Source organism: Bubalus kerabau, chromosome 11 (genome assembly GCF_029407905.1).
Source record: "Bubalus kerabau isolate K-KA32 ecotype Philippines breed swamp buffalo chromosome 11, PCC_UOA_SB_1v2, whole genome shotgun sequence".
Classification (NCBI taxonomy): Eukaryota; Metazoa; Chordata; class Mammalia; order Artiodactyla; family Bovidae; genus Bubalus; species Bubalus kerabau.
In genome coordinates, this window is record NC_073634.1 from 75,156,512 (window position 1) to 75,180,427 (window position 23,916).

General features: G+C 45.0%; 1 protein-coding gene across 3 annotated transcripts; it reads left to right on the forward strand.

The window, feature by feature from the left end:
• Positions 1–1,899: 1,899 nt before the first annotated feature.
• On the forward strand, positions 1,900–22,548 carry GTF3C2 (general transcription factor IIIC subunit 2). Of its 3 annotated transcripts, none has more exons than XM_055540668.1 (19): positions 1,900–2,402; positions 9,858–10,128; positions 10,290–10,611; positions 11,191–11,470; positions 13,216–13,310; positions 13,731–13,808; positions 13,959–14,057; positions 15,187–15,414; positions 15,587–15,698; positions 15,914–16,022; positions 17,272–17,297; positions 17,486–17,615; positions 19,428–19,572; positions 19,662–19,823; positions 20,000–20,087; positions 20,345–20,473; positions 20,759–20,911; positions 21,062–21,169; positions 21,430–22,548. In XM_055540668.1, exons 2-19 carry the CDS (start codon positions 9,882–9,884, stop codon positions 21,646–21,648), a joined length of 2,730 nt encoding a protein of 909 aa, XP_055396643.1. In that variant the 5' UTR covers positions 1,900–2,402; positions 9,858–9,881; the 3' UTR covers positions 21,649–22,548. The 3 variants fall into 3 exon arrangements, with proteins under 3 accessions (XP_055396643.1, XP_055396645.1, XP_055396644.1); XM_055540670.1 differs by having other exon boundaries at positions 21,602–22,548; XM_055540669.1 differs by lacking the exon at positions 1,900–2,402 and adding an exon at positions 2,458–2,879.
• Positions 22,549–23,916: the final 1,368 nt, after the last annotated feature.

Below are 23,916 nucleotides of genomic sequence, written 5' to 3' on the forward strand. Positions count from 1 at the left end.
ATCCAACCATCTCATCCTCTGTCTGTTGTCCCCTTTTCCTCCTGCCTTCAATCTTTCCCAGCATCAGGGTCTTTTCCAATGAGTCAGTTCTTTGCATCAAGTGGCCAAAGTATTGGAGCTTCAGCTTCAGCATTAGTCATCAGTTGCTATTCTGAATTACTAATTCATACTGGAAAGGCAAGATCAATGCTTAATTTTTTAAATTGTCAATTTTCAGGAATTGATCACGTTACTTCCAATGCCATGCAATGAGAAGTTGTTGAATTTTTGCTTTTTCTCTATAAAAATCATGAATTCTTTTTTTTTTTTATATTGAGCATACCACTCAATCATCAAAATTAAGCAGAGGTTCAACAGGATCAGCCCTGTGCTTTAGAAAGCTAACTGGTAGATATTAGAGATGGAGAAACAGATCAGTAAAAAAAGATTGCCCATCAGTCAAAATCACAAGTGCGCCTAAATTTTGGTCCAGCAATTCTGCTTCTAGGAATTTATACATATGAAGTAACTTAGATACAAGGTTATTTACAGCAGCATCTTATTTTCGCCCTTTTTGGCCCCTGTGAGGCGTGCCCCCTACAGTGGAAACAGGGAGTCTTAACCACTGGACCAACAGGGAAGTCCATATGTAACAGAGCAAGACACCATGGGACCTTCCCAGACAGGCTTTCTTTCCCCTGCATCCTCTGCTTTAGCTCCTCTCTCAGGTAACTCAATAGTAGTATTTGATGCACATTTCCCAAGTTGTTTTGCAGATGTAAAACATCTTCCCTCTCCAACAGATGGAAGATGTTAACTACCATGAGCACACAGCTGAAACCTTTTGGGGCATTCAGGGCCTTTAGGCATGAGCCACTCAACTCCTTGTATGGCCCTGCAGTAAACATTTTTTTGTTCCAAACTCCCACGTTTCAGTTTGTTTGGCTTCATTGTGTATCAGGCACATGAACTTGCACTAACACATAGAGCAGCATTGTTTGTATTAGCAAAAGACTGGAAACCACCTAGATACCCATCAATAATAAGAACTAACATTACATTTATATAATTACATACTAAGCAGTCATAGGGGCTTCCCAGGTGACTCTGTGTTAAAGAATCTGCCTACCAATGCAGGAGACTGCAGGTTCTATCCCTGGGTCAGGAAGATTCCCTAGAGAAGGAAATGGGAAACCCATTCAAGTATTTCTTGACTGGGAAATCCCATGAACAGAGGAGCCTGGTGGGCTACAGTCTATGGGGTCTCAAAGAGTTGGACATGACTTAACAACTGAGCACACACAAGAAATCTAACAATAAGGAAGGTTTTTATATATAGCAATGGAATAGTCTCCAAGGTACACTCAGTTAAAAGTAAGGTGCAGGACAATGTAGATGCTGTTTGAATTAAAATGGGGAAAGATATATATGTATTTGCATGAGTATAAATACAGAAAATGTCTTGGACTTGTAACAAGAAACTGCCTACGTAGATGTGATCCGGGAGACTGGAGAGAGAAGTGGAAAAGTCTTCACTATACCCTATGCATCTTTTGAATTTGGAATCATGTGAATGTCTTATCCCCCAAATAGATACAATTATTAATATGAGAAAGATTTTGCAATAGTTGAAGTCAAAGATAATCTAATCTGAGGCAATAGGAATGGCAAAGAGTCAGGTTTGTTCAGTAGAGAAATAAATGCTTGAAACAAGTTTTTTAATGAAGAGAGAAATGCTTGAAATTGAGAGGAAACACTGAACATATGTATTAGAGGAACCACAGCCTCCACTGCACCCACTTCAGCACCCTCACAAAGCCTGCCCTAAGCCACAGCACAGCCTTAGCTTGTTTTAGGCCACTTAAGACGAATGGGATGGGAGTCCTCTTGCTCTAGCTTTTCAATCCTGGCTAGCTTGAAGCGATTTAGCAGCAGCAGCAGCAGCTTCTCCCTTGGTTTTCATAAATATTTTGTGTAACCAAGGGAATTTAATAGATGAGATTATCTGGGAAAAGACTGGTTTACCCCATCCTTTCCTGTCCATATTTGTATATCCTGAACTCTCCTATTCGGTATATGCAGACCTGTGTGATTTACAGCTTTAAATGCCTCAGGAAACGGCAGAAGTTTGTTACATTCTTTCTCCAACCACAACCGACCACCCAGGGAGGGAGTGGGGAGAGGCCTACGACCAAGGGGAGGGTCCAAGCCTGAGGATCATTTGAGTAGAGCGTCTCCAAGCCAGGCTTTTCTTCTGCTCCTCCCCTTCACTGTGTTTCGGTCTCGGGTCCATCCCTGGCTTCTCTAGTGGCTGGATCTGCTGGGGGCTGCCCTTGGGGCGGAAGCCGGAGTCGTCCCCCCGCGGCCCGAGGCACGGATTCCTTTGTCTCCCAGGCTTCCGCTCGACGGCGCGGGGGTTGCGGGTAAGTACTCTCTGGTCTGCCCGGCCCTGCCAGCCATGGGCCAGTAGTCTCCACACAAAGCCAGGATTCAGCGCTCGGGAGCGACACTCGGGCCTGGGCGCCCGCACTCTCGAGGTTCGCATAGAAGCCGCGTGGGAACCCGCGGGGGCGCGACGGCCGTCAACGCGCAGGCGTCAGTCTTCCCTTCGGGACACTGCAATTCCCATAAGGCCGTGCCTCGTCCCCCGCGCCTCGGAGGCCCGGGAGCGGCGCCCGCTGCGACGGCCTTGGGGACGCTCGCCGCACTGCATTATGGAATACATAGTCTAATAGAAAACGTCCTGGGGCACAAATTCCCGACCAAGCCCACGTGTTTACCTTGTGCACTGGGGGGTGGGGGACGTCAATGAAGAGTAGCTACTAGATTTCGTCATAAAACGGCGACCAGACAGGCGGCGCCATCTTCGAACTTGGACTTCCGGAAGGACTTTGGTGAGGGTGAGTGTACCGCAGCGGGGTGTGAGGGGCCCCACGATTACTACCCCCCTTCTTTTTTTGATAGCACTAAGACATTGGGAACCAATTCCGGCTCCGCTTTTACGCCTCTGCTCAGCATCGCGACCTCCAGCCCCCGAGCTCCTACGGAAACCGCCGTGCTCCCCACCTCCCTAACCCACGGTGGCAGCCCCTATCTCTGATCTCCTCGGGTTTCGCCTTCTTTCCCAGTGAGGTGTCCGTAACATCTTATCCTGTGTCCGGGCCCCGGCGCTGCGAACATGGCAAACCTCGAACTCTGCGAACCTACTGTAGTCCTCAGCCTTAGGAAACTCACGGCTGACTTCCCCAACAGGCTAGTGGTGAAAGCTAACCCCACTCCCTGGACTGAGAAAGAGCAAGCGGTCACCCCTAGAGTGGTGGCGGGTCAGTCTTCTCATTGTAGTGTGTTCAGCCTCTTCCTCGGCGAGGTCCTTCTAACCCTGGGGGTTGTGCCCCGCGCGCTGCAACCCCATTGGCGCAGCCAGGGGCCAGTTATGTTTCCCAATCTAGTCCTTTTATCACGCAGCAACTTGGCTTTCTGTTCGGAAAGGGAGAGGTGGCGACTTCAGCTTCACCCGCGAAACTCACTTTGTTAAATGTGCAGGGTGCAAGCCGAGGGCCCCAGCGGCATATTTGTTACACAAACCTCATTCCTGTGCCTTCGTTCCTTTTTGCCACCCTTTCTTATCAACTGTAGTACTTTCTTAATTGTTTTCTTTAAATTGATTTAATTTTAAGGTTTAAGTGCTTTAGTCTTGATCTAACTAGTCCAGGTATTTCATGGACTAGTTACAGTTTTTTTAAATACAAGTTAAAATAAAAACATAATTAATCAAATAAAATTGTTCAATTTTGTATCAGAAGTCATCTTGCAGACCACCAGTTGTACCGTGGGAACACTTTGGAAATAATGTATTAGACCATGCCGTGTGTGTAAAATAATTCCATACCTGCAGAACAGTGTTACCTAATCATTTTCTGTGGTTGGGGAGATCAGGCTGGCGGCCTTGGAGCAGCATGGGAACCAGACAATTTGGGGTGCAGATTTAAAATTTTATAAATCCTGGTACAAATTTACTAAACCTCTTTTGCTTGTGTCCAAAATTTGTATTGTAAAGTCAAAAATGGAAATTAACCACCACACCCTGCTGCTGCCTTCTCTGAGAAGTGAATCCTTATAGAGATTCTTGTACCTTGAGAAGTTAGTCCTTAAATCAACAAAGGTTAATTATTGCACTTACCATGTACCAGTTTCTGGATACAATAATGAATCAGACAGACAAGGTCCCTATCTTATGAAACTTATAAAGAAAATAGATATGGAATAAGTAAATATCCATATCTCTTATTAAAAAATTCCAGATGGACTAAAGAGCTGCATGTAAGATCTAAAACTAGAAAAAAATCATTAGAAAAAAATAAGATATGTTATATTCTGATATTATCAATGGGGTAGGAAATACCTTTTTTAAAGACACAGGAATTTCTTGGTGGTCTAGTGGTTAGGACTCTCCACTTCCACTGCAGGAGGCAGGGGTTCAATCCCTGGTCTGCAGCTAAGATCCTATGTGAGGCAGGGTGGCCACAAAGACACAGAAGCCATAAAGGAGAAGACTGAGAAATTTAACTCATAAAATTTAACCTTAGTTTTGCAAGAAACATTATAAGCAAAGTTAAAAAAGGTAGATACAGAGAGAAAATATTCACAACATAAATAACTCCACAGATCAATAAGAAAATGATCAATTTGTCTTACAGAAATGGGCAATTCATAAAAGACATAGATGTCCAACATATAAAAAAGAAGTTGCTAACCTCAGTTATTATCAGGACAATGCAAATAAATGGGCTTCCCTGGTGGGTAAAGAATCTGCTTGCAATGAGGGAGACTTCAAATGGGTTGTCCTTGGGTCGGGAAAATCCCCTGAGGGTGGGCATGGCAACCCACTCCAGTATTCTTGCCTGGAGAACCCACATGGACAGAGGAGCCTGGCAGGCTATAGTCCATGGGATCGCAAAGAGTCCGACATGACTGAGTGACTAAAAGCACACAGAAGGAGGAATTTTTTCACCCATCAGGCTGGCAAAAATTGAAGATTGACAAGGGTAGTAAAATGCGTATACCCATTTTTACAGTTAATGGGAGTATAAATTGATTTTCATCTTGGCGACCTGTTTGGAAGTTATCAAATTTTGAAATGTGTGTACGCTTTAACCCAGTAATTTCACTTCAGCAGATTATTCTAGAAAAATAATTTCTCATTACTAAAGAGATCTATACTTGAATATTCATTGCAATAGTATTTGTAATAGTATTGTAATCTAATTGTTCATTAAAAGGGAAATACCCAAATAAACTATAATCCTATGGAACACCACATAGTAGCCCAGAAGAATGAGATGGATGTATGTGTACAGATACGGAGAAATCTTCAAGACATATAGAAGTTCTCTTAATTGATCTTCATTTAACTAACTCCCTCTGTTAACTGACATTCTCCTTTTCCTCTATAAAGCATACAAACTGATGCCCATCGCACACTGAATTCTCGAAGCCTATAGGTTTTTTTCCTGTAGGTCTGATTACTCTCACTAGTTGATCTGAATGCTTGCCAAGAGTTATTGTATTGTTTCCCATCATTTTTAATGTCAATTGATTTGTCACTATATTTATATATTTGTGACATGTTTAAATTTTAAGGAAATTTGAGTATGTATGAGTTATATTTCTATTAAAACTGAGTTGAAATATGGCAGATACACAGGTGTTTTATTGTTATTTACATTCTACACATATTTATAAGTATTTTGTATCAATTAAAGGTTTTATACAAACCTAAAAAAGAAAAAGCAAACTAAATTGAATATGGAAGGACAAAAGCAGTGAGTTTGCAAATAAGCAAAAAAGCTGCCAACTAGGTGTAAAGACAAGAAACAAGTGAATTGTTAAATTTTAGAAGGCGTTTGCTCCAGTTTAGAAGGAGGCAAGGGAAAGGAAAAGGATAAGCATCACCAGTTCCCTTGGGTGGGCCCAGAGTGGGCATGGAGCGAGAACATAACTGGAAAGCTTGACTTCAGAAAGTGGATGAGGGACTCAGAAGCAGGGAGTGTTAGTTATTTGACAAGAAATTGAAGTATGGCTTTTGGTGGTTTTTTCTTTTTAAATATTTATTTGATTGTGTCAGGTCTTAGTTGCAGCACACAAAATCTTTGTGGTGCACAGATTCTCTAGTTGTGGCACAGGGGCTCAGTTGCTCTGTGACACGAGAGTCTTAGTTCCTTGACTAGGGATCGAACCTGCCCCTGCATTGCAAGGCGAATTCTTGACCGCTGGTTTTTAGTTTTTTAGTTTTTGTTTCAGAAATCTAAGACTTAGTCATTTGCTGAAGACTATGGGAGTAGACACTAAAGGAGAGGGTGTGGGAGCTGACAGAAAGAAAGTGTGACTTTAGTGCCCAGCCAGCTTAGATGTACTGGTTGCAGTGGGGGATTGGTTCATCCAGGACTTGAGTTTTGCCAGGCCTGTGAAACAAAAAGATGAAAGGAAAGGAAGTTTGTAATATCAACAAGAATCTGATTAAAATAAATGAGTCTAAACTAGATGGGATATGGCTGACACAGGGAGAAACTGGAGTGATCAGTGGATAGTGGAGTAATTAACATGGTGAAGAGTAGATATAGTGATCATAGTTGGGCAGCCTGGCTGTAATGATGGGAGGTCGTGATCAGATAGTGGGTGTCTTAGTGATTTTGGAGGTTAAAAAAAGGTTTTATATGTTGGCATCCCGGGTGTGACAGTGGAGTGGATACCAGTGATTTAGCCAAATGTTATGGGCTTGGAAGGAACAAGGTTTTACAAGATGGGGAGGACTTTTCGGTCAAGAATTGGCACTGGAGAAGAACTGAGAAAACACTGATCCCACTTTCTACCCTGGGGTAAGTGGGATTTGAGAGAATGAGCAACCTCCACTTGAGAGCCTGGAAAGCTAGAAACTTCATTTCCTGGAATTTTTCCATTCAAGATTCTGAATATGATTTAGGTCTTACAAATCAAATATGCTCTTGAAGAACTCAAATTTAGACTTCACTTTAGAGAGGAGGCAGGCCAGAGGGCATGCATTTTGCTTTTGCAGACTGTGGCAGTGACACAGTTCTGGATCTGCAAGCCAGAGAAGAGTCTGCCTCAGTTGGTCACTTTCTGATTATTGCGGAGGCAGCTTGTTTATGGAGCCATCACCTATGGCAGGGGCTTCTTGGTTCAGCTGTGACTCCCTACCATGGCAGAGGAGAGGCCAGGTGGTTCTTGAACCAGCAGCTATGAACCACTTCTCAGTTTGATAAGTACTTATTCCTAAACTTTTTTTTCCCCTAACCCTTCCTCTATTCTGGGGATTACTTTTGTAATTTCTAGAAACTTGTAGAAGTTTCTATATTTAGAATGTTATCCTGTTACCTTTACATGAATGATAATTAAGAATTCTCTTGATCCTTTTGTTTCTTTATCCTCTGGCATCAAATGTTTCTAAGAACTCCCAGGCTGACCTGATTGCCTCTCACCCCCATTTGTAGGAGAAATTTAGTCTTCATTCAGATATTTCTTAATGAGTCTTTATTGATTTTTGTGTCCTTTTTATACAATAAGCCCTTTTAACTTTAGGCTGAGATCTTCCTTTACTTCAGGAAAGTACACATTCTGTTTTTCATTTCAGGAAATTTTCTTTTGTTAGGTCTTTGAACATTTTTTTCTGTTCCCATTTTTCTTCTCTGTTCTTTAGAAATAGCAATTATTCATATATTGGCTCCCCACTTTCTCTTTTCACCCATACCATCTTCTCACTGCTGCTGCTGCTGCTAAATCGCTTCAGTCGTGTCCGACTCTGTGCGACCCCATAGACGGCACCCACCAGGCTCCCCCAGCCCTGGGATTCTCCAGGCAAGAACACTGGAGTGGGTTGCCATTTCCTTCTCCAATGCATGAAAGTGAAAAGTGAAAGTGAAGTCACTCAGTCCTGTCTGACTCTTAGCGACCCCATGGACTGCAGCCTACCAGGCTCCTCCATCCATGGGAGTTTCCAGGCAAGAGTACTGGAGTGGGGTGCCATTTCCTTCTCCACTAGTCACCATTATCTCTTTATAGTCTGCATGGTTTCTCTCAAACGCCTTTCATACCACTGATTGTCTTTTCAGTAGTTTCAACATTTTGCTTCTCTGATTTTCATTTCTTTGATTTTATTCTTTTATTCAGTTTCTTTCCTTATGACTACCAGCTCTTTTTTTTTTTTTGCCTTGCCATTGTTTTATCTCTTCTTTGATCTCTTATTGGATTTCACAGTCTCTGGCTTTTTTGAAAGTATAGAAGTTTTTGTTGGAAAATTTCTTGTTTTCTGGAGACATTCTTTGAAACAGTACTTTTCACCTTTTTCATTTGAGTCCTTTTTATTCTTTCTATAGCAACTAGGCATAGGTCCCATTGGATCCTTTTTGCTTATTCCTGATTTTGAATGGAGTAGTTCTCTCCGGGTTTGCTGTTTACCAGAGAACAATGTGGGCTTCCCTGGTGGCTCAGTGGTAAAGAACCTGCCTGCCAATGCTAGAGATGCAGGTTCAATCCCTGGGTCAGGAAGATCCACTGGAGAAGGAAATAGCAACTCACTGTGGTCTTTCCTGGGAAATCCCAGGGACAGAGGAGCCAGGCTACTGTCCATGGGGTTGCAAAGAACAGGATACCACTTGGCAACTAAACAGCAACAAAGAGAACAATGTAGGTAGAGTTTCATTGACCTCTATTTACCTTGATATTGTTATATTGTATCTTTAGCATATGGTGTTATAATGTATCCTTAGCACCTGAGTTAGAGAGTTGGCTGTTGCTATAGTTTATAAGGATATCTTCTTGAAGAGAGACAGTAGGAAATTTTAATTTGTATGATATTTCTTATGGTATTTGTATTAACACACTTTCCACTGAGGCTGATGAATTCTTCATCCTTAAGACATATACAGATCTATGGAGGGATTCCTCCTTTGATCGGAGTTATTTCTTCCCTGTTGTCACAGACAGGTAGGTTGTTCTGGTCGCAAACTGGGCCCTTGCAGTTCTCTGTTGCTCAGGTTTTTGGTGTGGTGGTCACTGTTTTGTTTATCATTGTCAGTTTACTTTGGTCCATAGTTGCATAGCTGACTTTTTGGGTTTGAAGAAAATGAAGATCCGTGACACTTTCAGTCTATTCTTCAATGTCTAAATAGTTTCTTAATGTAGTGGGATTTTCCTTAATTGTCTTATAGGCTACCACCTCCCCATCCAGCTGAAAGATTGCTAGCAGGACACTAGAAATTACCTATCCTTAAATAAATCTGCACCTTGACTAATATTCACAAAGATGGATGTTAGCTCTAGTCATCCTTCAGTTTGATCTAAATTGTATAGTATCTGGCAGCTATACTTTATAGTTTATTTTAGAAACTTGTGGCACTTCCTTGCTTCATAACAGGTGATTTGTTTTTTTCTTTCTCAATTTTTTTTAGAGAGGAATGATTCATTTCATTAGGTTTCAGGGAAAGGGGTTAAATAACTGTTCATTCACTTTAAATCATCTGAATAAAGCACTTAGAATAGTACTTGGCACATAGTAAGCATTTACTAAATGGTAGCTTGTTATTGTTTGTTCATTGTCAGTTCCATGAGGTCAGGCACCTTGTCTGCCTTGCTTATTGTCATGTTACCAGATCCTAGAATAGTGCCTGTTATATAGAAGATGCTTAGGAATTACTGCTGAATGAATGAATGACCAGAGTTTGGGTTTCTGGTTGGTTGGGAAGGTGGGGTGGTGGGGGCGGTTGGAGGAACAATGATGAGAAGAGAAAGACAGGAAAGTGGAAAAATCTGAGCTCTTACCAGAGCTTTTTCCTTCTCGTCATTTGTATGTCTCTTGCATGCAGGGGCAGCCATTTTTTGGGGTGCTGATGGATACCTACGGGGTCGGCTATATGGCTCTGGAGGAGGCCGGCCCCGTGGGGAACATGACTGTGGTAGACTCTCCTGGACAAGAGGTGCTGAACCAGCTTGACGTCAAGGCCTCCTCAGAAACAACCAGTGTGGAGGCTTCCATAGAGATGCCATTATCTACCCCTTTCCCTGGATATGAGGATTCTCTCGATGAGAGGAGGCTCCTTCCAGAGCAGGAAAGCCTCTCCAGACTGCAACAGCAAGGTGTGTCCCTTGACCTTCAGCCTTTTAGCCCCGCATGCTCAGCTTAAGATGAACAAGAGCAGGTCAAGCTCATAGGACTTTACAACCTGGGTATGGTGTAATCTGTTCCAAAGAGGTTTGAGCTCTGGTCCCATCTCACAGACCCATATTCTTCTCTACAGATCTTTCTTCAGAGATGTCAAAGGTCCCAAAGCCTAGGGCCTCAAAGCCTGGCCCGAAGAGAGGTGGTAGGACACGGAAAGGCCCCAAAAGGCCCCAGCAGCCTAATTCTCCATCAGCCCCTCGGGTTCCTGGTCTCTTAGATCAATCCAACCCTCTGTCCACCCCCATGCCTAAGAAACGAGGTCGAAAGTCCAAGGCAGATCTGCTACTGCTGAAGTTGTCCAAAGGCCTAGATCAGCCAGAGTCTCCACATCCAAAGATGCCCCCTGAGGACTTTGAGACCCCTCCTGGGGAACGACCCCGCCGAAGGGCTGCCCAAGTGTAAGGATTGTGGGGCGCAGCTTGGTGGAGGGGGGCTGGGGTGAAGGGGTGGGGGTGGAGCAGATGCTGGAGAGATGAGTGGACTGTGGTGAGGTGTCAGGTAAGCAGGGGTGGTGCTGGCTTCTGGGCACTTGAGCAGTCTTCTAGGTCTTCAACAGCAGTTTCTGTCTGGTTAAATTCTGTCAGTGGGCGGTTTCTTTCTGTACCTCATCCTATCACTTTTTCTGCTATTTCCTCCAAGTCTTCACTGCAGTTTTACTGCACTGTATACGTCAGCATATATATGTCCTTCCATCCTTTCCATTTTCCCTCAATGATCTCTGACTGTGGTAGTGCTTCAGACTTGGACTCAGAAGACCTGGGTTCAGATTCCACATATGTGATCTGAATCCTCTTGGCCAAGTCACCTAACTTTCCTGGATTTCTGTTTCTACATCTGTCAAAGGGGAAGGGAAAGTAATAGCCATTTCACACGGTCACTGGGAGGATCTAGTGAGATGAGAATCGGCCAAGCATCAGGCAGAGTGGGCCCTGGGTGAAGTGGCTGTGCTATGGCTCTGACTCTGCCCTGTCCTGCAGGGCACTTCTGTATCTTCAGGAACTGGCGGAAGAGCTCTCAACAGCCCTGCCTACTCAAGTGTCCTGTCCTGAGGGCCCCCAGGTGAGCAGCCCTACCCAACCGAAGATAATCCAGCCGCAGGCAGCCTGTCTCCGTGGAGAAGGGGATAACACCACACGGGATGAAGACTTTGTTCTCCAGGTTGAGGCTGAAGAAGCAGAAGAAAGCGAGGCCCCAAGTGAGAACTCTTCTGACCCCGAGCCTGCAGCACCCCGAAGCACTGCCCGAGGATCTACTCAGGTAATCTGAGTGGACAAGAACGTGGAGGGAGAAATGGGAGGATTATTGGGAGGATCAGCAGGGTGCCCAGAAGGAAGGCTTTAGCCTAGTAACTAGGATGGCCAAAACGGGAAAGTTAAGAAAGAGCAACTTCAAACACGGTTGAGATTCTGGAAGCTGAGGGTGTAACTAAACAAGATTATTTGTTCATACATTGAGCATCTCCTCTGAGCTAGGAAACACAATCATGAATAAGACAGGGTCCTCCCTTACAAAGCTTACAGTGTAATAAATGCTGCACCAGGAGGGAACAGAATGCTTTAGGCATATAGAGGAAGGGTGGTTGACTGCTTAGACTTCATAAAGAAATGCTCGTTGAGTTAGGTCTTGAAAGGAACAGAAGTTTGCCAGAGAGGATGATTTCCCAGAAACTGGTTGTGGCTGCAGCATAGGGCCTGGGTTAACGTGGGGAAGATTAGACTAGAGAGGATGAAAGAAATGAAACTGGTAGGAGCCAACAGAGTATGTGCGTGTATAATTATGGTAAAATAGATATAACAAAATTTACTGTTTTAAAATGTACAATTCAGGGGCATTCAATGCATTCACAGTGTAGTGTAACCATCACCACTATCCATTTCTAAAACTTCTGTCATCCCAAACAGAAACTCTGTACAACAATGGTTTTTAGGTAGGAAAAGAACATGATCAGTTAGGAAAATAGGTGAATTTGCAGTTGACAATGAGAAGGCAGCTTCATTTCTCTAGGTGAGAGGTGGTAAGGGCCTAAACTAAGCAGTGGAGGAAGAAAAGATCAGGAGACAGAGACGAGAGATACGTAAGAGGATTAATAGCAGTTGGGAGTTGAAGGAGAGGAAAGGGCAGGAGTTTCCAACTTTGATGGTGCTCTCATACGCTGAACTTGGGAACACAGAAAGGGTGGGGGATGCAGGAAGGGTGAATGTGGACAGGCGAAGTGATGAGTTTACTTTCTGACATGTCGAGCTGGAGGGGCCCATGGGTCAAGGGCTGTCCTTCTGGAGACGTCTGGTTACCAGTCAGATACATGGGACCAGTGCTTTACTCCCCCCCAGGTGCATTTAAGGGAGCACCAAACCCTCTAATAAAGATAAATGTCTCAGTGCAACATTTTAAAAATCAAAATTAATGCAACAAATCTATGCTGAAGAAAATATAAAATTTTCAATAAAGGCAGGAAGTATACTAGTGATACTCACTTTTGCCTCAAGTTCTAATATGGCTCAGCACCACATTGTATGAGTCTAGATTTTGTATAAAAGTTGAGACTGAGTAAAGGTTACATTTGCTAAGATGCAGTCAGGCATAAAAATGGGGGTCAAAGCCATGAGTCAAAGGATGAGATTACCAGGAGTACATGTATTGAGGGTTGAGAAGACACAGGAACTCCAGGAAATACCGTCAGTGACTAACCCTCAAAGGAGGGAGAGACTACCCCCAGGGCAGGAGCTTCAGGAAGCAAATAGGAGTGCTCTGAATTAAGTGCTGTAGAAACACACCAAGGAAGATGAACAGAAAATAGAGAGCAGGTTTTGCTGGAGAAGTAAGAGCAAAAGATGGAGAGGTCATTGTAATGGTTAAGATACAAATCTTTTAAGATGCCGATAGGAGAAAAATTAGAGAGCAAGTAGTACCAGGAGAAGAAAAAGCTGGGAAAGCTCTTTCCTGGGGACTTTCTGTAGCCTGTAAAATTCTCTGACTTACACTTTCTTCAATTTGATCCTCAGAAGCAGAAGCCACATGTTCGGGGAATGGCTCACAATGGCTTACCAAATCACATCATGGCCCCTGTTTGGAAGTGCCTTCATCTCACCAAGGATATGTGAGACTTGGGGAACGGGAGCTGGGGATGAAAGGTAGGGGTGGAGAGCAAAGGAAGGCCGAGGACCCAGCCTAGCAGTGGGGCTGTGAGAACGGGGGGGCAAGCACCCGCAGTGTAGAACATGGGGAAGACCTTTGTAACTCAAAGGTCCTGCTCCAAAGGCAGAAGCTCTCAAGCTGTGTTGTCCAATTTGGTAGCTGCAAGCTGCACGAAGCCATTTAAATTTCATTTAAAATTAATGAAATATAATTAAAAGTCCAGTTTCTCAGTTGCTCTAGCCACATTTAAGTGCCCAATAGCTACTTGCAGCCCGTGTGTTAGACTGGCACAGATAACAAATTGCTCCCATCCTCACAGAAAGTTATGGGGCAGTTCTGCTCTGGAATCTCTCCTTCACTAATGCTACTTCTGCTCCTCCAGCCGAGATCAAAAGCATTCATACTGGGAGTTTGCGGAATGGATTCCTTTAGCGTGGAAGTGGCGCTTGTTATCTGAACTGTAAGTTGAAGGGGCATCTTTGAAATCTAGGAGCGGGTGACACCCCTGGAGGCAGAGGGGTAACTGAGGACTCTAGATTGATCATGGGAATCCCAGTATAGATGAAACTTTTCCTCATTTAGGCTGTTTGTTCCCTTTGCCATCCCCCAGTGAGGCAGCTCCCTACCTGCCCCAGGAGGAGAAGTCTCCGCTGTTTTCTGTACAACGTGAAGGACTTCCTGAAGATGGCACCCTCTACAGAATAAACAGGTGATGATTGCATCTCTTTTTTCTGATTCTGGGAGACAGAAGTAGGAAAAATGGATGTCAAAAGGGATGGGACATTGGCCCTATTCTTCCCTGAATGCTGGTCCAGTTGGTCCCAAGGCTAGGAGAGCTGCCTATATTAGCTCAGCCCCCTCTAATCTGCAGTGCTTCTCTCTGCTGGCCAGACTGAGGGAGCCTAGGGAGGTTGAGGGTGGAACAAGTTTTCAAGGTCACATCTACTCAGCTAGACCTGGACAGACTGGCCCTAGAGTGAACACTGTAGTGAATCAGAATGCATGGCCTGTCACCTTTGAAGGTGAGCCTGGAGCTAGACAGACCTGGGGAAGGAAAGGAGGAAGATAACATGGTGGCTAGGACTGGTCTCGCTTGTTGACTGTGAGTGATGCTCTGGTGCTTGCTTAGGTCAGGAGCTCCAGGTGTCGCTCCCATTCTGTCTGCGTTCCTTTTTTTTTTTTTTTTTTTTTTCCTTTTTTAAGAGCAGTTTTAGGTTCACAACAAAACTGAGAGGAGGGTAGAGAGAGTTCCCATATACTCCCTCTCTCCCCACTACCGCCCCACCCCTACCCCGACAAGCACAGCCTTCCCCATTATCAACAATCCCTCACCAGAGTGGCACATTTGTTATGATCGATGAACCTGCACCAACACATCACAATCACTCAAAGTCCATAGTTTACCTTTGGGTTCACTCTTACTGTGGTACATTTTATGGGTTTGGTTAAAGGTTTAATGACAGGTATCCATCATTATGGTATCATATAGAGTATTTGCATTGCCCTAAAAATACTCTGTGTTCTGCCTGTTCATCCCCTACCTCTCCCCTCCTCAGCCTCTGGTTATCACTGATCTTTTTACTGTTTCCGTAGTTTCACCTTTTCCAGAATGTCTTATAGTTGGAATCATACAGTATGTAGCCTTTTCAGGTGGGCTTCTTTCACTTAGTAATGTGCATTCAAGTTTCCTTCATGCCTTTTCATGGCTTGATAGGTCATTTCTTTTTAGTGCCAAGTAATATTCCATTGTCTGGATGTATCACAGTTTATCCATTCATCTACTGAAGTCCTTACTGCCTTTTACTAGCTCCTTTTTTTCATCTTTGCCTTTTCTATAGATTTAGCTCTATCACTGCACACCCAGAGCGCTTGGATGTGTCTTTCTTCACTGGGGGCCCACTCTGGGCTCTGGACTGGTGCCCAGTGCCAGAGGGGTCAGCAGCCTCGCAGTATGTGGCTCTTTTCTCCAGCCCTGACATGAATGAGACACATTCACTGAGCCAGCTGTATTCGGGCCCTGGGCTGCTCCAGCTCTGGGACCTTGGGACCTTGCAGCAAGAAAGCTGGTGAGGTGGGGCTGGGACACTGCCAGGGGAGAGTGGTGGAGGAAGAAAGAAGGGTGGGTCTGGGCTGGGGGCAGGGGAAGGCTCAGACTGGGTTGAGACAAGGGGAACACAGGCTCTGGAAGCTCTAGACCCTTCCTTCCTACCCATTCTCTGCACATGCTCTCTCTCTCAGTCTTGGCAACAGAGCCCACTTTGTCTACGGGATAGCTTGTGACCACGGCTGCATCTGGGACCTCAAGTTCTGCCCCAGTGGAGCATGGGAACTTCCAGGCACCCCTCGGAAGGTACTTCCCACTTGACTGTGGGGTGGCCTTTGGCCTCAGCCAGAACAAAGGGGCCCTGGGTCTTCCCAGAGTTGGAGAAAGGGAAGTTGGAGAGTGGGGGGTGGAGTTTTTCCAGCAGCTCCATATCAGATTTTCAGGGACCAGAAGCTCACGCATTTTTCTGAGACATTCCTGCCAGCAGCAAGTCTCAGTGCAGATCTGGTGTCACCCTCTAGGCTCCTCTCCTGCCCCGACTGGGTCTCCTGGCTCTTGCCTGCTCAGATGGGAAGGTGCTGCTGTTCAGCCTGCCCCATCCCGAGGCCCTGCTGGCTCAGCAGCCCCTAGGTGAGTATTGCAGCAAGGAGGATGGGGCTGCTGGAGTTGTGGCCAGAGCTTAGAAGGGCCTGTCCACCCCCTCCCCCCGCACCTCGAAACTCCTCCAGGCCCAGTGTCTCCAGTGCAGGGCCTTACCCAGTCAGTCCTCCCATTCTGATTTCACTCTTCCCCATTCTTTTACTTCTGTCTTTATCAGTCTTGTAACTGCCTTCTTTGAGCACATTGTCTTTGATCTCCCCACTTCCATGCTCTCCTGTGCTCTCAGGTCTTCCCCCTCTCACTGCCCCAGTTAACTGGCTGTGTGAGGAGCTGCCACAGGCTGAGGCTGGTGCCTGGGGCTTGTCTCCTGCCATACTCCTCTTCCTCCCCCAACCCTGTCCTCACCTCTCCTCCCCTCACCACCAAACATACATGAGAACATGCTCTCTTTGTTGTGAAGGGAAGGAGAATATGGAGCTGAAGGTGAGCATGAAGAGGAAAGGGCAGAGAAAGGCAGCTCCCATTTGATTAAATTTACTTGTTTTTCAACAGTACTGCATGTTTAAAGAAGAGGGCCCCTAGGTTTAAACCCTGAGAAATTCCCTATTTAGTGGTTTCTGGTGTTAGGCATGGATTGAGGAGGGAGTGGGAATTAAGAAGTTAGGACAGAGGTGTACAGACAATTCTTTCAGGATGTTGGTCTGTGAAGGAGATCATAATAAATGAGGGCGGTGGCTGGAAGTGAATGAAGGGTAGAGGGGGAGGGTTCCTTTGCAGCCCACTGGTTAAGAAGTCACCCTTCCAATGCAAGGGGGCACAGGTTCAATCCCTGGTCAGAGAACTAAGGTCTCACATGCCACGAGGTGTGGCCAAAATAAGGGGTAAAGGAACGCTTTGGTTTGTTCATTTGATTAACCAGAGACAAGCGTGCATGTTTTACTTCTATGCTTGCAAGTGACCCAATAGCAGGAGAGAGAGTGGAGAGTGCAGAAGGGGAGATCAGATGAGCCACGCTCTGGACAAGGAAAGTGAAGTTGAAAAGAGAGCAGAGTGGAGAGATTAGGCATTCTCATAGGAGGAAGGGCACAGTCAAGAAGAACAGGAAGAAAGAAGGATCTGGGGGCAGGCAGAGGCAAGTTCACACATTGATGGTGGCAAGAGAAAAGTGAGAGGGAGGGGCATTGTTGAGAGGGCAGGGGTGCTGGTCTGCGAGCTCAGCCTGGTTGGGACCCCAGCCGTGTGGATCTAGAACTTCAGTTTTTTCCCTTCTTCCTCACAGATGCAGTGAAGCCTGCCATCTATAAGGTGAGTGAGGAGCCTGCTCCCTTAGCCGAGGCTCCATCTTCTAGAGCCTCCCTTACCAATTCCACAGTGAGTCAGTCTCCTTCCATCTCTGGGAAATCTCCCACCCCGTGCTGACCAAACACTGATTTGAGCCTTCATTCCAGACAGTAGTTATCCCTAATCCTGGTCTTGTCTCTCTGTCCCTGCAGGTTCAATGTGTGGCAACCCTCCAGGTAGGGTCTATGCAAGCTTCAGACCCCTCTGAGTGTGGTCAGTGCCTTAGCCTGGCTTGGATGCCCACCCGGCCCCACCACCACCTGGCTGCTGGATATTACAATGGTAAAAAACAAAACATAGGGAACTATTGCTCTTTAAATTTTTATATGTGCTTGTTTTTTGGTTGTTGTTTCCCTTTTGGTTCAGTGTTCAACATTATGTAGTTATAAATATTCGTGCTTGTAGAAAAAATATAGAGAAGAGAAAAATATCACTAGACTTTTTCCACTCAGAAAAAAAAATTAAGAATAGATAAACATCATTTCTTGCTGTTCTCTATGCATGTATAAAAAGATTAGATGGAAAGAGAAAGAATTCTATAAAAATGGGATCATAAAGATACTTTTAAGATTAAAAAGGAAAAGAATAAAAAGTTAACATTAATTGGTATCATTAGGTTGTTACTGTTTTTAATTTTTTATTTGTTTGAATTAGATCTTAGTTGCATCATGTGGGATCCTTCCTTGTGGTGTACAGACTCTCTAGTTGTGCCAGGAGGGCTCAACTAAGTTGCTCTGTGGCATGTGGTATCTTAATTCCCCAACCAGGGGTCGAACCTGAATGCCCAGCATTGCAAAGTGAATCCTTAACCAGCAGGGAAGTCCCAGTTGTTACTGGTTTTAAATAACAGTTTCACTTTTAGGCACACCAGTAGACTTTCTGCTGGGGATGAGGAAGTTAGCACTCTTACCCTGCTTTTTCTCATCCCTCTCACCATCTCCTGTGTCCCTTTTGGTGGTCTTATTCTTACATTTTCAAGGTATGTGATACTTGATGCTGTTTTGCCATCTTAATTCCCAGAATTACCTAATCTTAACTCTATATGGAAAAGAGTGCCTGTCTCCACCAGACCTTTCATCTCAGGCTCCCCCTCCGTGGCTCTGTTATTTAAATTGCTTAGCTGTAATTCACTGTCAAGTTTTTTCAAGAAAGGCTCATAAGTGTTACATTTACTGAGTTTCTGTATAAAAAGGGGATGTCTTTTACATTGATCAAAGTTATACTTTTGATTACCTCATCCTCTGCCAGGCTGGTCAGCTTGCTTCGGATCAGCCCAGTTAGTTTATTTGTCCATTTGTTTTCTATTCCTCTACATGTTGCTTTTGGCTCTTTGCCTGTTCTCTTGGCCTTAGAGTAGAGTTGGCAAACATTTCTGTTCAGGTTCAGACAGTGAATATTTTATGCTTTGTGGACTGTTTGGCCATTGTTGGAACTATCCACCCCTGCCATTGTAAAGAGAAAGCAGCCACAGACCTCAGGGAAACAAATGGGTGTGGTCGTGTTCCAGTCAAACTTACTTACCAAAACAGGCAGCAAGCTGTGTTTGGCCCACAGGCTATAGTTTGCCAACCCTTGTCCTAAAGGGTTTATCCTTAAAAAAAAAAAAAAACACCCTTGACTTTTATTTACTGGGTGCATTCAACCTATCTTTCAATGGTAGATCTCAAACTAAGCTATTACTTTTATGTTCATGAGCACTGGAACTAAAAATATCAGGTTGAGTCTTTAAACCATGGAGGGAATGTTGGCTAGCTAATCATGATCCCTCCAGTCTTTCATAAGGGATCTGATCTGAGAGTAGAAGACATAGGTCCTAGGAGCCAGAGAAAGAAATTAGAGCAAGGAAAAGAGATTATTATGTGCTGTGCTCAGTCGTGTCCAACTCTTTGCCACCCTATGGACTGTAGCCCACCAGGCTTCTCTGTCCATGGGATTTTCCAGGCAAGAAGACGAGTGGGTTGCCATTTCCTCCTCCAGAGAATCAAACCCATGTCACCTGCATCTTCTGCATTGGCAGGTGGATTCTTTACCACTGAGCCACCAGGGAAGCAATAACCTGACTTTAACACCTACACATTCTTTCCTGACCCTCAGGCATGGTGGTTTTATGGAACCTTCCCACAAACTCACCTCTGCAGCGGATACGGCTCTCTGATGGCTCCTTGAAGCTCTACCCTTTCCAGTGTTTCCTAGCCCACGACCAGGCTGTGCGTACTCTTCAGTGGTGCAAAGCTAACAGGTATTGAACGGGGGTGTGGAGGTGGGAGGTGAGGACAGGCTGACTCTTCCAGAGTTGTTCAGATTTGATCTTCTCTCATCTTTCCACAGTCATTTCCTAGCCTCTGCAGGGAGTGACCGGAAAATCAAATTCTGGGACCTTCGACGACCTTATGAACCAATAAACTCTATCAAGCGCTTCTTGAGCACAGAGCTGGCCTGGCTGCTCCCCTACAATGGTGTCACTGTGGCTCAGGACAACTGCTATGCCTCGTACGGCAGGATGGAAAGAGGATGAGCTCTGGGGACAGGCCCTCAGGGTTGGGGTGCACTGTGCCAGACTATTGTGGGGAGAGGAGGGTTGTTTCACTTTGGGAGTCTGGATTCTGGGGGAAGAAAAGAGTCTAATCTTAGAAAAAGGAAGATTTTCTTTTCTTTATCTCTTACAGTTATGGACTCTGTGGAATTCACTACATTGATGCTGGTTACCTTGGTTTCAAGGCCTATTTCACTGCTCCTCGAAAAGGCACTGTCTGGGTGAGCCCCTCTCTTCCAAACCTTCAGTACACAGGCAAACGGTTCCTAGTGGTAGTCAGAAAGAGGCCATAGGTTTGGAAAGAAAGAGAAGATAGGTATGTGGTAATTGTCATCAAGGATATGGATTATGTTAAACTTATTTATGCTTGTTTATGTGAATATGTCTCTCCCCCTCAGACTGTACAGTTGTTACCAGTTCACAGAACTGAATTAATGAGTGAGTGAGTGAATGACAAATATCTGTCTCTTCCTATTAGAGTCTTTCAGGATCTGACTGGCTCGGGACAATAGCTGCAGGAGATATATCTGGAGAGCTCATTGCAGCTATATTGCCTGATATGGCACTGAACCCAACAAATGTCAAGCGACCTTTAGATCGAAGATTCGTACGTATATGAATATTTAATAGCACCATCTGTTGGGTCCTAATCTACCTGACCTCCCAAATTAGTGCTGCCAAGTAGCAGAAGAGTCTCCCAGCCCCAGTATTCTCCCTAGAAGTCTTAGCATAGAGTTGTACATAATCTCCCCTACCCTCATGTATCTGAACATAGGTTTAAACATACCCTTTTCTTCTACCTTAAAGTCTTTCCTGCCCCAAACCAATTTTCTCTATTTTACTTTTATTTGGTCTTCAGTATTACAGGACGTAATCTCATTCTTTTTTCTAGCCTATATATAAGGCAGATCTGATACCATATCAGGACAGTCCTGAAGGTCAAGACCACACTTCTGCTTCATCTGGGGCCCCAAACCCTCCCAAGGCTCGAACTTACGCTGAAACGGTCAACCATCATTACTTGCTGTTTCAAGACACAGATTTGGTAAATTGAGGCCAGGAGAATGGGTGCAGCATTAGAAAACGTAGAAGACGTGAGTCCTTGTATAGCAGGGGATCTGGAGGAGTTGCAGCAGAAAGATGTAAAACTAAGAATCTGCTCGCTTTCTCTCTCCTCTCATACCCTCCTCCCCAGCGTTCGTTCCACGGTCTGCCCCACAGAGAACCGATGCTGCGCATGCAGGAGGGAGAGGGGCAAACACGGCTCTGCCTGGACCGGCTGCAGCTGGAAGCTATTCATAAGGTAGGAACCTTACTTCTCATCTTCCCATCCTTCCTCTCATCTCCTCCCAACTCTGAGCTTGTGAGCCGTGAAATCGGAGAGGAAAAGGTAACATCCTCCAGAGCACGACAGACACTTCCTTCATGGTCTTCTCATCCTGATTCTCACCCCATCATAGTCCTGTTCTTTCAGATTGCGGCCCTTCTTTTTGCTCTTACAGCTAGGACTCACCCTGAAGTACCAACTCTGAGCATCGCTTTTGTTTTCTGTTCTTTTCACAGGTACGTTTCAGTCCAAACCTGGACTCTTACGGATGGCTGGTCTCTGGAGGGCAGTCGGGGCTGGTTCGGATCCATTTTGTCCGTGGACTCACCTGTCCACTGGGCCACCGTATGCAGCTTGAAAGCCGAGCCCATTTCAGTGCTATGTTCCAGCTGGCCTCCCCCTCTCCAGGGCCTGGCTTTCCTCCAACCAGCCATTGCCTTCTGCCCGGTCCCTAGTCATGGTCCCCGCAGGACCCTTGGAATGAAGTCTGCCGAGAACAATTGGCTCCGAGCACACAGCCATAGGAACTGGGGCCTTCCTGGACAGTGATGCTGCCAGGTCTGGATCTTTAGACCTGCCTCCCCAGGACCCCTTAGATCCCTCTCCTTCCACAGACTTCTCCTGTCATCATGGCCCCCCGCGGGCAGGGGGGTTCTCCCTCCACAAACTCTCAAGTCTCAGCATAAAACTATGACTCACAAGAAACACTCAGCCTGACCTAGGCTTGGGAGTCAAATTGCTCATATTGAGCATATTGTGAAGTGGGTAAAGCTAAGTAAAGGTACTGGGTGTTTTTGAGACCACATGTGAGTGGGTGTTTGGAGAACTGGAAAGGGTATCTGCATGAAGGCTCCTGTCTGACTATGTTCTGGATCCAATATTACTGCCTTCCTAACTTCCTCTTTAGAGTACCCAACACACAGGCCCACGAGCAGGTGATGGTAACTCATTGGACTGAAGCTGCTTATAGGACTTCCTTAACTAAGGAACACACCACAGACGCCCTGCCAACAGAAGAGTGGCTCAGATCTTACTTGCTCCTGCTTATGAAATATTCCCAATCACTGGTCATCTGACCCTTCTTGAGCACTCCTAGACAGTCATGTTTTTAAAATCTTCCTTTATATCAAGTCAAAGAGTATACCTCTATACATTTTACCATGGGTGTTAGGAAATCTAGTCACTCTTCCCTGTGATTGCTCTTTTAAGTATTTAAAAATAGCTATCATGTGTTTCTCAAGTCTTTTCTTCTCTAGATTAAATATCATCAATTACTTTAACCATTCTTTTACACGTCATGATTTTTGATCCTTCTGTCACATTGTTGACTTATTAAACATATTTAGCTACTCTATTTCAATTCTCTGTATAGGAGGTATTTAAAATCCAAGCACAGTGATATATCTCAACTTGTTAAAGAGTCCTCTTGTGGGATGTTGCAGATTCACAGTGACTGCAATATTGCCTATTAAGCAAGGATGGACCACCCTCCCACCCCACCCCACCCCCGCCACCAAGGAGAACTAGGCAAACAATAGTCTTCGAATGTATAACCTGAGGTTTGGTTGTGGGGAGCAGGGGACGAGTCAGATGACTACAGGAAGTAGAGAAAAGCACACAGCCAGCTCCTATTGAAGGGAGTGGAGATTAGTTCAGTGCCTTCTTGGAACAAAACCTGCTGGCACTCTAGACTGATTGGCCAAGTATCTGGGAAGAACTTTCTGCCTCTTCAGTGGAGAATTTATCATATGTCAGAAAATTTCCTTTAAGGGGAAAGAAATCAAGTAGTTCAATTCCTTTCCTGTGCAGAAGAGGAAACAGACCTGGAGGCAACCCAGACCATTAGCAGCAGAGGGACCACAACTCACATCAGTGCCAAGTATTGCACCATCCTATTGTGCTCAGATTGTGCCAGTTTGTTTTTGTGACGGTAGGCAAGTGCTTTCCATTGCAGCGTTGCTTTGCTCATTCTACACAGCAGCCCCTTGGCACTGCATCATGAAATCCCACTTTCAGTGGTAGAAAGATGGGGCCTGGGGACCCATGTCATTGAGGCTGTAGGCTGGTATTGGCAGCCCTGCCCCTGCTGCCCATTCTGCCCTCATCTCAGCCTCCAAAAGAAAATCAGGAAGATGCTCTCAGCCCTTGCTTGCTTTCTCTACCGTAAACCATTTACTCCCCAGGCCACTCCCCTCCAACCATTCTTCATGAGTTCCTGCACTATTCTTCCTTTGTGCCTTTGCTCTTACTAGTCCCTCCTCCTGGAATGTCCTTTTCCACCATCTCCACCTAAGTACTGTTCATTGTTCAAGGTCCCAGCGCAAATTCTAACCTTCACCAAAGGGCTTCCCAGATTTCTCCAGTAAAAACTATTCTCTCCCATGTGTTCCCAAGAGGAAGGAAACGAGGCTAAAGGAATATATATTGGGCACTTTCAAGAACTTTAACATATTACTTAATTTAACCCTAAAAAGTCAATATTGCCCCAATTTACTTGATAAAAATTCTGAGAGTTTAAGCAGTCTGAAGGTCATAGAACTGCTGAGTGGTGGTAGTCTGACTTCAAACAACAACTTTCCAATTTGGCACATTTGGTCTCCTATTACATTTACTAAATTCACTCTGGCATGGTGTTTTGTGTACAGAAACCTTTAGTTAAAAGTTTGTGATATCAAATTATCTTGCTTCCTAACTGCATTTCTCCAGTATCTCTTATAGGATTC